This window comes from Ovis canadensis, chromosome 4, assembly GCF_042477335.2.
Source record: "Ovis canadensis isolate MfBH-ARS-UI-01 breed Bighorn chromosome 4, ARS-UI_OviCan_v2, whole genome shotgun sequence".
NCBI classification, from domain to species: Eukaryota; Metazoa; Chordata; class Mammalia; order Artiodactyla; family Bovidae; genus Ovis; species Ovis canadensis.
The window spans coordinates 68770433-68783073 of record NC_091248.1 but is presented as its reverse complement, the minus strand read 5'-3'; the positions used below and the strand labels follow the sequence as shown (position 1 = coordinate 68783073).

The 12641-nt window shown below is 34.6% G+C and overlaps 1 protein-coding gene across 14 annotated transcripts in view; it reads left to right on the top strand.

The window, feature by feature from the left end:
• Positions 1-12641, top strand: part of FOXP2 (forkhead box P2) — a 675695-nt gene that overhangs the window by 516689 nt on the left and 146365 nt on the right. For 6 of the 14 annotated variants that reach the window (XM_069587975.1, XM_069587971.1, XM_069587973.1 and 3 more), the window contains one exon: positions 7221-7295. The exons of the other annotated variants lie outside the window; for them this stretch is intronic. In XM_069587975.1, the coding sequence (XP_069444076.1) occupies positions 7221-7295 (75 nt within the window). The remainder of the gene's footprint in view (positions 1-7220; positions 7296-12641) is intronic. 14 annotated transcript variants of the gene reach the window in all.

Below are 12641 nucleotides of genomic sequence, written 5' to 3'. Positions count from 1 at the left end.
GTCTAGTTAAACCTATGTTTTTTTCCAGTTGTCATGTATGGATGCCAGAGTTGGAATATAAAAAAAGCCGAGAACTGAAGCACTGATGCTTTTGAACTGTGGTGTTGGAGAAGACTCTTGAGAGTCCCTCAGACTGCAAGGAGATCCAACCAGTCAATCCTAGAGAAGTCAGTCCTGAATGTTCACTGGAAGGACTGATGCTGAAGTTGAAACTCTAGTCTTTGGCCACCTGATGCTAAGGACTGATTCATTTGAAAAGACCCTGATGCTGGGAGAGATTGATGGTGGGAGGAAAAGGGGACGACAGAGGATGAGATGGTTGGTTGGCATCACCAACTCAATGGACATGAGTTTGAGTAAGCTCTGGGAGTTGGTGATGAACAGGCAGGCCTGGCCTGTGCAGTTCCTGGTTTCTCAGAGTCAGGCACGACTAGTTGACTGAACTGAACTGAACAGAGAACCACCTCCTTAGATGATCTCAGTGCCAACACATCCACTCACTGCTTGTGTCCACCATGTAAGATCTCAGATGTCCCTGAACTTAAAGCTTTTACTATACTCAAAATTTTGCTATAAATAGCTACCTGCATATCCTACAGTCACCTCCAGTATAGTATTTCCAAATGAAGCCAATCCTCTTAATTTTTATTTTGTTTTGTTTTCTTGTGTCCTCTTAACTTTTTGGTGACATCACAATCTACTTCCAGTGTCCTTCACTCATTCTTTCTGTCACTCAGATAATTTTCAAATCAGAAGTTAGCCTCTTCTTAAAATGAGTACTGTTTTCTCACTTTGACTGCTCTTGATTTGGCCCACACCATAATTAACTTTCCAGTGAATCTCTGGGCATCTTAGGCTACCATCTATCAGGTCCCAGTTCTAGTCTAAGCCCACATCCTCAGGCTTTTGGAATGTCTCCTTAAAAGAAAATCTGCTCTTCCCTTTACCTCAGGACATGATAGACATTCTCTTTGTCTGATGTGCAAAACTTTCCATAATCTGAGTTTACTGGTCTTCTCTCTCATCCTCTCTCCCTGTCTATCTCACATTTGAGCCACACCCACATGATCACATTTGTCAAGTGCAATTCTAAGTCTTTTGGATCATCTCTTTCTTCCTTTCCAGGTCTTTCTTTTTCAAGTAATAAATTTCTCATTCTTAATACATTCTTTCAATACAGTGGAACTGTTCCTTTTATGTCTTAGTACGTTTATCTCTAATGTTGAGTTTCAGTGTGGGATCCATGGGTAGATTCAGGAGGTCAATGAACATGAATGGAAGAAAAAGTATTCTCATTTTCATTTCTAATTAAAACTTAATATTTTCTTCTATTACAAATGTAGGTAACAAACCACAGGAAGATTGGCATTGTCTGTGACATTGTTTTATATCTGTCATAAAAAGTTATGACAGATGTTTTCATATTACATTACAGCTGGCAAAAATATCTAGAAGTATTAGTTATGCTTATTACTACTTAAAATTATAGTGGCTATTAACCTGACATTATGTCTTATTATGTAATATATTCACAAAGAAGCACACTGATTAATATTTACAAACCCAGCTTTTTAAATATTTTGATAATTGAATTTTGGTATAACTGATTTCCTTCCTAACTTCTTATATTTTATTTTATATAATTAAATTTTCTTTCTGAGGAAGTCATTCTAGACTTTGTCAGATTGTCAGAGGTTCAAGATGCAAATGGCACACTTAGTTGTATCCTAGTTTACAAGGCTATTCTTCCCACTCTCCTTTGGAACCAGAGATGATTTTCTTTTATTTTTATATCTACATGGATAAGATAGCTTATAGCACATAGTAGGTTCTTAAGTATTGAATGTCTGAATAATAGAATAAAAGAATGAAAACTTACCTGTCATACAAGTATCTTGAACACAGAAGACAGTATTTCTCCAAGTGTAATCACAGAAGCTCTAAATCACAGTTCTCAAGACACTTGGAAAATGCGTACTCGTGGATTTTGAATCTGATTGTCTAGAATTTTTGAATCTAGATGTCTAACCTAGAATTCTTAATTATAACAGTTTATCCAGACATTATTTACATGCTAAAGTTTGAAAATCTGTAGGTTTCATGATGCACAGCAGCCTTAAAAAAATAAATAGAAGCATGACCTTTGTAAATATTATCACCTCCCTGGGCTTTATTTTTCTTCTCTGCAAGGTGGTTCTTTAATGGCTGTACTGTATTCTCCTCGCTATATCATATAGGTTTTGTAGTCAGTACCACAGAAGGAAATAAGAGAGTCTTACTGCTTGTTGAGGATAAAGAGTCTTCAGGCGTGTGCTCATATTGGTTTGGTTCTCCAGGGTGTGTGGTCCTTCTACTCACTGACTGATTTCAAATGATATACCTCCTACTCTGATCCACTGGTCTTATGAAATACTCAGTGTTTCCCAGGCAGTAGTTCTCTTTTCTTCACCTCCTCTGTCAAAGCTAGGCAGATTTTAATCTGTTTTTCAGAGATGGGCAGATTCAAACAAACATATTTTGAATTTGTAAAGCCAACATGTATCATCCTGGTACAACCCTGGCCACACTGTCCTTCGGACAACTTCTCTCAGATTTGATGAATGGATTAAAAACAGACAACTAAACCAACGAACAGAACAGTTAGAGTAGAGGAAAGGCCACTCAACCATTTAATTTTATTCTTGTTTCATATTAGGTCAGGAGGGTCCACAATTCCTGACTGGACAAAGACTTCTTTGAAAAAAATTTTGCACCTTTAAAATGTAGATCATTATTCCATTCATATATCATTTTGTCCCAAATTTTATAAGACACTAAATTTGTAAAAGTTTTAAAGAAAAATTTGATTATTTTCAGCCAACCTCAAAAAATTATAATTTAAAAATATGTTCATTTGTTAGGAAAGATCAACTTATAATACTTTCCTATTTTTCTATGAAAAATATACCATCATCAACTTTGTAGAAATTATATTATTTCTTAGAAGTCACTTAACTATGTCACTGAATGCAACCACCCTCATATTAACTTTTTGCTTTGCCACACCAGGTTTCTAAGGAGAAACAAATATTTTTTATTTATATGGAAGATACTTTGGTTTATATCATGAAGTCTAATAATAATGGAAAGCTATTTGAATGCAGACAGAATGTCTTGGGAAATTTTGCATCCTTTACAGTGTTTTTTATATACAGTAGAACTTTAATATTTTTTTTAAATTTTACTTTATTTTACTTTACAATACTGTATTGGTTTTGCCATATATCAACATGAATCTGCCATGGGTGTACACGTGTTCCCAATCCTGAACCCCCCTCCCACCTCCCTCCTCATACCATCTCTCTGGGTCATCCCAGTGCACCAGCCCCAAGCATCCTATATTCTGTATCAAACCTAGACTGGTGATTCGTTTCTTATATGATATTATACATGTTTCAATGCCATTTTCCCAAATCATCCCACCCTCTCCCTCTCTCACAGAGTCCAAAAGATTGTTCTATTAATAATTTTTTATTTGAAAAAAATTGAATGTTCTGAAGCAATAATGATAGCTAATAAATAGTAATAAGTACATAACTAACAGACATTAAGCATATGGATACCAGCACTGTTCTAAGTACTTTATAAATCAGTGTATTTGACAACCTTAGAACCTTGTTATTTACTATTCCCTTTCTGGACAGAAAGGTATGCATGTGTGCTAAGTATGCTTCATAGTCATGTCCGACTTTTTGCAACCCTAAGGACAACAACAGCCTGCCAGGCTCCTTTGTCCACAGGGTTCTCCAGGCAAGAATACTGGAGTGGGTTGCCATGTCCTTCTCCAGGGGATCTTCCTGACTCAGGGATCAAACCAGCGTCTCTATGTCTCCTGCTTTGGCAGACATGTTCTTTACTACTAGAGCCACCTGGGAAGCTGGACAGAGAGGAAGGAGAGCTAAGTAATTTACTCAAGGTCACACTCCTAATAAGTGTTGAGTCAGGATCTGAACCCTAGAAGACTGTCTCCAGACCCAGTGCACTCATTTCCAACACAGAACGACTTACTCTTTATTGTTTTAACAGAAAATTGCTATGATCCATATTTAATGGAAGAATAGATTCCCTCTGAAGTTAATGTTGAAAGCCCATTCCAGTACATGGTCATGGCCTTTTCACTCTTAAAATGTTTTTTGGTGCTTATCTGAAACAGATGCAAACACTTAAAACATCCATTCATATTGTGTTTCCCTGTGATTTGCTGGACCATGTCAGGTTGCCTCCAATGACTATATGATTTCATTTGCCTTGCTACCCTTTTACAGACCTGCAACCTCATGGATCTTTCAAGCATAGTTGGTCGGAGGTTGATTAGCATCTCTTGCCAACATTCTGTCTCCTTCTGTTGTAGAGAGCTCTAGGATAGCCAGGAGAAGCTTGGTAGGTTTTTCAAAGCAGTTTCTTCAACCAAGCTTTTTGGCAAGATGTGATGATGGGCTAATGGCAGTGCAAAGTTTACTCTCACATACGTTTAACTCCTGGAGTTACTAATTGGGAGTTACTTAAAAGACTACCTTTCAAACGGTTTACTTTTTTCCAAGGTATTGTTCTTCAGTAAACATAAGATTAAGTTGACTTTCTCTTTTTACAGATTTTGATTTTTGACTTTTTATTGCTTGTTTAACTCTTTTGATTGTTTAAATTTATAATTTTGCATGCAAAATGACTGCACAGAAGTGTCACTGCAAGTCCTTACTGTGGGACAGTCCTGTCTCTTTTATCTCCAAGGATAGATTAATGACAGTATCATTTTTATTTGCTGTGTTTTTATCTCCAGCAACAGGAATGATTTGGCACTGTCAGCTGATGATTGCTTTGGTTAAACAAAGTTTCGGATTAACAAAAATATGTAATGGCTCCAGAAGGTCCTTTAGAATTTTGTTTTATGTCAGTTATCTCAGTGGTTATTGGTTGAAATCATATTGTGTAAATTTTTGAGACACAATTAAAGAAGATATGTTTGGATTATACTTAGATTTACTGAAATTATATTTATGAGTCATTTGAGCTGAGAATGGAGAAAATTCTCACAGTGATGCTTCAGGCTGCTCTCAACCCATAGCTACAATCTGTAGAAGTAATGTAGCAAAAATCTCCCTCTTACAATGAAATACTTCAGATAATCTTGGCACCTATATTCTTTAAATGGTGCCTACACCATTTTATTCCATAGCATCTTTTGTATATTTTTATCAGGATACTTGTATCTGGTCTGGAAATGTCCCATTTTTTAGTCACCTCTAAATCTTCCCTCCGAGCTTGTGATTGGGATGGCGGACCTCCAGCACCCAACATGTTTTGTCTGTGTTGGAGATACAAAGTACAATATTTAAGTTGGATGCTCTTGAAAGAGCTTAAGGTGATGTTGCTTACTTATGGAATTTCATTTTCAGCACTAAATATAAATAGTGTTGAAGCACTTTTGGAGTTCTAATCATTTTTGGTTTTAGGTAGACAAATGTCAATCTGAGCATTTTTTGTTAGTTGGTTCATTTCTGTGGTATGGAGTAGCATTTCTTTTTTTTTTTTTAATTTTCAGATGCTTATGACCTTGTTAAATAGCAGTCCAAAAATCATGTGGCTTGTTTTGATTTTAACCAAAGTTACAGCTGCCTAACTGTAAAGCAGTCAGTTTCTCTTATTATGACTAGTTCTTCAACTTGTACTGTTTTAAATTGCTTGCAATTAGCATATTTCAACCTTATTTTTAGGTTTAAATTGCAGTGTGAGAGTGTACACTCCTCTTAGCTAATTAGTGCTATCAAGGAACAGTAGGTTACCTCATTAGTACCATGTGCATTTAATTAAAGAAGAGAAAATTGGAGTTAACCTCATAGTTAATATTTTCACAGAGTGCTACAATGCCAACACCTTCAATTGGAGTCACACCCCTGTGTATCTAATTATTCACTGGTGCCAAATAAGGTTAGCAAGGGTACTACAAGGCTGTTGACAAAATAATTTAGATGAAAACGTGTTTGTTGGATTCTGACAGTAAAATATTACTTGAACATATTTTCCTCATCTGCCAGTGTCAGGTGACATACTTCTTCATAGGCAACTGAAGGAGAAGAATATTTGGGAAGCCATTTTTGTTTTTTTCTGTTTGAATTAAGGTTGCTCTTATCTTGAAAAAAAAAATGACACCTAGTCATGTAAAGCATATACAATCCGTTTCTTAAACAGAGCCCCTGAACTTCAGAGATGTATTTGAAAAGAATTATTTATAAGATGTAATATTTACATGCATCAAACCACTACAAATACTCCTTGACACCCCTACCACATTCCTCCTTGCTTTTCTTCTTTTCTGATATACTTATAATTTCCCTTGTGTATCTTACGAATGGGGATCATCCTTTCATATCATACATGAAGTCTAAGGATGTGTTGTCACATGGTCTATTCAAATGCAGTGTAATCCTTTTGCCCTTCAGACAAAATCTTTTGAAATGTCTAATACTACTTAGGTAAAAAATGACATTTCTTGTCATTTATCAATAAATAATCACTTTACTTTTACAGATAAAAATGCAAACCATTCATTTGAGTATATAGAGTAGTTTTCAATACAAATGACATAATTCAACAGGTTTTATCAGAGATTATGGAGCTTGGCTCCATAGTCTTAAATATATATTTATTGATCTACAATAAATGGCAATATTTTGTTGTAGTAATGCAGAGCCTAGACAGTTTATTAAATGAGGTTCTTGTGATGGTTCTTACATTTCATGACAAGACAGGCTTTATGTTCATTTACATTGGTTGTAATTGACGAGTCAACAGTTAGCTTGTGTGAAAAACATAGTTTAAAGACAAATAGCAACCCATACTCTAAAATCATAGTACCATTTAAAGTTGTGGGAGTATTTATTAACATTGGCTATAAGTTTAGCTTAGAAATGAGAAGTAAGATTCTTAAGTCAAGATCATGGTAGATCAATAATTTTTGGTTAGTGATTAATTCATATGTTCAAATATTCAAATTAACATCTGCCAAATAATTCCTGTTTTTAAAATTTATACTATTATTAGCTGTGATACAAAGGTGGGATAGTTTTGTCTAGGTTGACCTATCAAGATAATAATCCAAAATAATTTTCTTAAATGATAATGTACATTATTAGCATAAGATTGGGGGAAAAAAGCCAACTCCTGATTCTCTTTGTTTAATCCAGGAATTGCTTCCAGAAACAAAATTATGTGTCTGTGGCCACTCTTCTGGTGATGGGCATCCTCACAACACATTTGCAGTAAGTTACACTGGACAATTAGCGATTCAGCTACTACATATAAGGCCGTAGACCCAACCCCACTGAATAGATGGTCTGTGCTTTCCTGTTAGCCACTGCCATATAGTCCTGAAGATGATCAAGAGATGACTAATGTTAAGGCGGAGATGTAGGTTTTTTCCTGCTGGTTCTTATATTCTTACTTCAATTATGTTTCATCGCTTATAGATCACAGTTTCTGTGAATTGATGACATTGAGGTTTACTTTACATATGTAAGGGGGTATGGCTGTTTCACCACTGTACTTTTGAACCACTATGCTTTCTGGAACAGATTTAGGAATAATTTGATGAGATGTTATTGATATGCATAAACTAAATGGAGATTATGGGTAGATACAAGAAATATTTTAGGGAATAGTTGCTATTCTGAGTTCTGCAAGTTAACATATAAATATGCCAAGGCCTCTTTTTACATATTCTGTCACCGAGTATAATTTGTCTCTTTAGACTATAATATTCAATGAAAATTGCTTTTGTGACCCAATTCACATACCAGTTAGCCTTGGAAATGAATAGCAGTCCTGAAGTGGCCATTCAAGAATTTTTAAATAGAGCAACTTCATGTTTCTATTTAGCATGGACACTACCTGTATTCCTAAGGAATCTCTAAATATGTAAGTCATATATTTCCATTTATAGAATTTTTGCTTGTTTCTTGAAGAATTGATGTAGTTTTTTAGGTTCTATTGTCTATTCCTAAACTGTCTCACCTAAAAAATATTTTTTACTACCATATATGTAATATTTCTTAATTTATGATTGTAGACTCATAACCAAATAGTAAAACAGAAATATCTAATTTCATACCTTGGTTAAAAAAAGAAAGATTTTTATCAATAAAAATAGTGTCAGATTAACATGAAATGCTATTCTTTGTGGAAAATATATAATCTTTAAACATTTTTTAAAATGTTGGATGCAAAGCAAAAATAGAAGTGAAAAAAGTGATAACATACTGTTTTATAGAAATAATAAATGCAGGGGACTGGTAATAAATTTTGTATATGAAATTAGGATTTATAATAGTCTGAAATTACCTAGTTTAGGGTTTCATTCATTTTCATTCTAAAGTGTTGTTCTCCTAATAATAGTAATAACTTTTGAAAGAATAGCAAAAATTAAGAAGTAGTGGCAAGTTTTGCTTAAATTATGTAAATTTATGTGAAAGACTAAAATAATCTTAATTTCTAAGTTTTTGCTGTATGTTTTGAAGAAAATAAATTTAAGTTAAACTTCAAAAATAGCTATGTTTTAACTTAGTAAAAAAGATTAATTCAAAAATATACTTTAAAAATGCTGCATTAAAAATTAAGCAGGCAGTATTCCTAATTGGTAACATGTTTTCCTAAAATAATCTCAGTGGAAAAATTGTTTTCTTTAGCCTGAAGAGTGAGATGGCTTAACTAATAATTTTTTGTTCTTTATGTAAATCTGCTTCTACCTTTAAAAAATTATTCTCTATTCTACTGACAGAAATTTAAATCTACAGCATTATATCTTTTCACTGCAATGTTTTCTGAATGAAAACAAACTGTGGAGAAATTAAATAAATGGCTCACAAGTGCCATGCAGTTCCTCAATGGCAAGCCTGAATTTATAGCCCAAGTTTGTGAGATCACCAATGTATTGATCTTTCCAGGGGTATACCACATCATTCATGACTGCCTTGAATACTGTGTTGAACAAGAGTCTGAAATTACACCATGTACTTGAGACTATAGTTAGTCTCCAAGGTAGAAAGCAAGTCAGCATAAATTAGTGAGGTCTTCTGTGGTTGGTGGGTAAAAAGAGGATGACAGTGCATGGATCAGGTGTTTACCATCCCTGAAGTGCACCAAACTTAATATTTCAGATTAATCACTGAGTGACTTTGCAAATGGTGCTTCTGGACTTCACAATAACAGGGAAACATTCAGTACTAAGTAGGGGCTTATTTCCTTTATTGATTATATTAGATGCGAACTTTTTGTGAGCTAAAATGGCTACATAATGTGATTTAAAATCCAGATGCAAACTAAAACAAAGACTATTTATTATTTGTAGTTGACAGTTTCTGTGTGATAAGCATGGCTCTCTCTCTTAGTATTTGTTAAATTTCATATTACTAATATGCTGGGGTGGTACTTGAATAAGTCTGAACACCTTGAGATTACTGGAGATTGTACTAATAGACTAGGTATAATGTGCATCTACTGCTGCTGAGTCGCTTCAGTCGTGTCTGACTCTGCGTGACTCCATAGACGGCAGCCCACCGTCCCTGGGATTCTCCAGGCAAGAACACTGGAGTGGGTTGCCATTTCCTTCTCCAATGCGTGAAAGTGAAAAGTGAAAGTGAAGTCGCTCAGTCGTGTCCGACTTTTAGCGACCCCATGGACTGCAGCCTACTGGGCTCCTCCATCCATGGGATTTTCCAGGCAAGAGTACTGGAGTGGGTGCCATTGCCTTCTCTGGTGCATCTACTAATTCATTGCAATTCTGGGCAGTAGTAATTCTATCCGCAATTACTTATATCATCTCTACCTAAAAATTGTAAATCTTAAACTGTTTCTACCTTTTTTTTTTTTTTGTAGGAAATCTTTGAGCACCATAGGTTGTACATTTAATATTCTAAGAGTAACAATTTAATATTCTTATTATAAGTTTGAATTTTATAAGAAAGGCATTGAGTTTTGGCTTTAAAAGACATGAATATGAGAGTAAATGAGTTTCACTCTAAGAGGTTACTTTTCAGTACTTGCTTTTCACACTCAGGTTTTTCAAATGGTGTATATTTAACACTAATCTGGCAAATCTTTAGTTTGCTTTTCTTTCAGTCTTTAGTAATAGTATTGATGCCTGTCTTTTTTCCCTGGCTACAATCCTAAATTTCACAACCTTTGGTTTCCCTGCCACATGGTAGTAACCCGAGTTCACTCCTCGAGAGATCGACCCTGTTGACACTTCATCTGCCTGAATGCCCTTATTAGCACCTACCTGCAGATAATGGTACTGTTGGTCTTTACTTCAGGTTTTTACACCTATAGGAATACTGTTTTACATAGGACTCTGGCTGTTGGCTCTAACTGTTAAGGCAATTATACAGAATGCTCAGGCTTTGTCTTTGGGGTCTTAATTTCAAAACCTTTACCACTGGATCATATGCATATTTTGATGAACAAAATTTGTTGGATCTATAAAAGTAAGACTTGGTTGGTCTTGGTCTAGCTGTTATGTATCACATTCAAATTAAATTACATTGACCACCTCGGGTCTCTTCCCCTACAGATCTTGACTCTATTATGATTGCCTCCTGAATGTTTCATTTTGATGGGAATTGTGAATTGGAGAAATTAAGGAAAAGAGGACAATGATGGTTTTAAGAATCTTTTTCTGTTCCAAATTTCTCTCTCTTTTTAGGCTTTCCATAAATTTTACCCAGTACCAAATAATCTGTCCTGTGGACTCTGGAATCAGCTTTCTAAACTGAATACTGGGTAGTTACTTGACTTTTTTTAGCATTATGTTCGCAATCTGTAAAATAGGACAGATAGTAAAATTAGGTAGGTAGTGTCTACATCATAGAGTGGTAATAGGTTTACATTTGATAATCCCAAAACTACTTAGCTTGATGACTAACACACAGAAAGTATACAGTAGATGTCTGACTCAGTATCCATATCATCAATATACTCTTGCTTGGACCAAAGAGGCAATTCTGTTTGACATAAATTTAATTATGTATTGATATTTGGTATTAACACTAAGCAAGAGGTTTTGGATATTAACTTATGCCATGACCAAGATGGAAATGTTGCTTACTGAGTGGAAAATACTCACTAATTTAAGACACACACTAATTTTTTCACTCACAAAAATCAGTTACCTAAAGTTTTCTGATTTGTTAAGCTGAGTGAAAGAGAAAGAACCCTGCCTCACTGGACCTAAATGATGTCCTCTGGCAGTCAAAGAAAATCATGGGAAAAGAATGTTAGCAAAAGTGATTGTACCATCAGCTGTCTGTATCCAGCCAGAACATATGAGAATAAGGAATTAGGGAATGCATGCGGAGTGCCAGTTTATCACCAATTAATTTCTTCCCTTTTCTGTTATAAACGTGTTAGCAGAGATTAACCGAGAATTAGAGATAAATTACTACTTAGTAATGGTATTGATAATTTTAACTAACAAGCTGGAGACAATTAACCAGATGGGATAATGTTGTGGTAAATTTTTTGGAAAGTCCTTCCTATAAAACCTATATTGCAAGATGTAACTGTTTGTTATTAGTGTGAATGTGTGTTAGTATAAGTTTGAATTTATTTTAAAGCAATGTAGATCAGATTTGTTAATTCATCATGTTTATTTTGAGTAATTTGTCCTATTACAATAAGACTGATATTATTATAAGTCCTTGATATGAAATTAAGATAATCAAATATTTCAAACACTTATATTACAAATGATTTGTTAATGCCAATATGCTATATTATAGTGACTGTATTTAGAGCTACTATTAAAAACCTTCTAGGTTTTCCATTGGAAAGCGAATAAAGATTTCAGTTTTTAAAGCCTTGACTGACATTTGTATGCAACTCCTTGATTAATCGTTTTCTTTCCTAGTGTAACTCAAGATATTAATAATTATCTTTACACACCCCACTCAGCTGAGATGTAGATCCCTGAGCTCAGTTCATTCTAGACACCTCTCCTGAGTAATTTGCCTCTCACCTTCTATTTTACTGCAGTATTTGAGACTGCCATGAATTCTCTTGATGTTGGTTCCAAGAAGGACCAGTAGCAGAGCTTTTTCAATGGAGACTCTTCTTTGAAATTTATAATGAATAATTTACTTCCCTTGATGATTCACCAAAGCATCAGTATGGCACAAATCAGGGGCTGATGAAAGGATTATTTATTTAGTTGTCTGGTTTTGTTGTTGTTAATATATTTTTCATCAAATAAATTGATACATACACTCAAATATGTATGTGGCAATAATGTGAATTTATGGTGCCCATTCAAGCAGACTGTATTTTTGCTTTCACATTTAAAGTTATTTGTAATGAGCTACTAGTGATAGTCTCTACAAATATGAAATATAATATGCATTAGCTTTTAACAGTTCACTCTATAGTTCTTGCATATTTCTTAACATCATTGATAAACTGGATATTCTATATTTATTACTTGTATTTCTGTTCCTTGTCTATTTCTACACCACTTATTGTAGCATAGTCAGTGAAAGGCACAAAATCAAGTCATCCTAGTGTATAAATTTGCACACCCCATGAGCACATGCACATACACGTACATATCTAAAAGATCA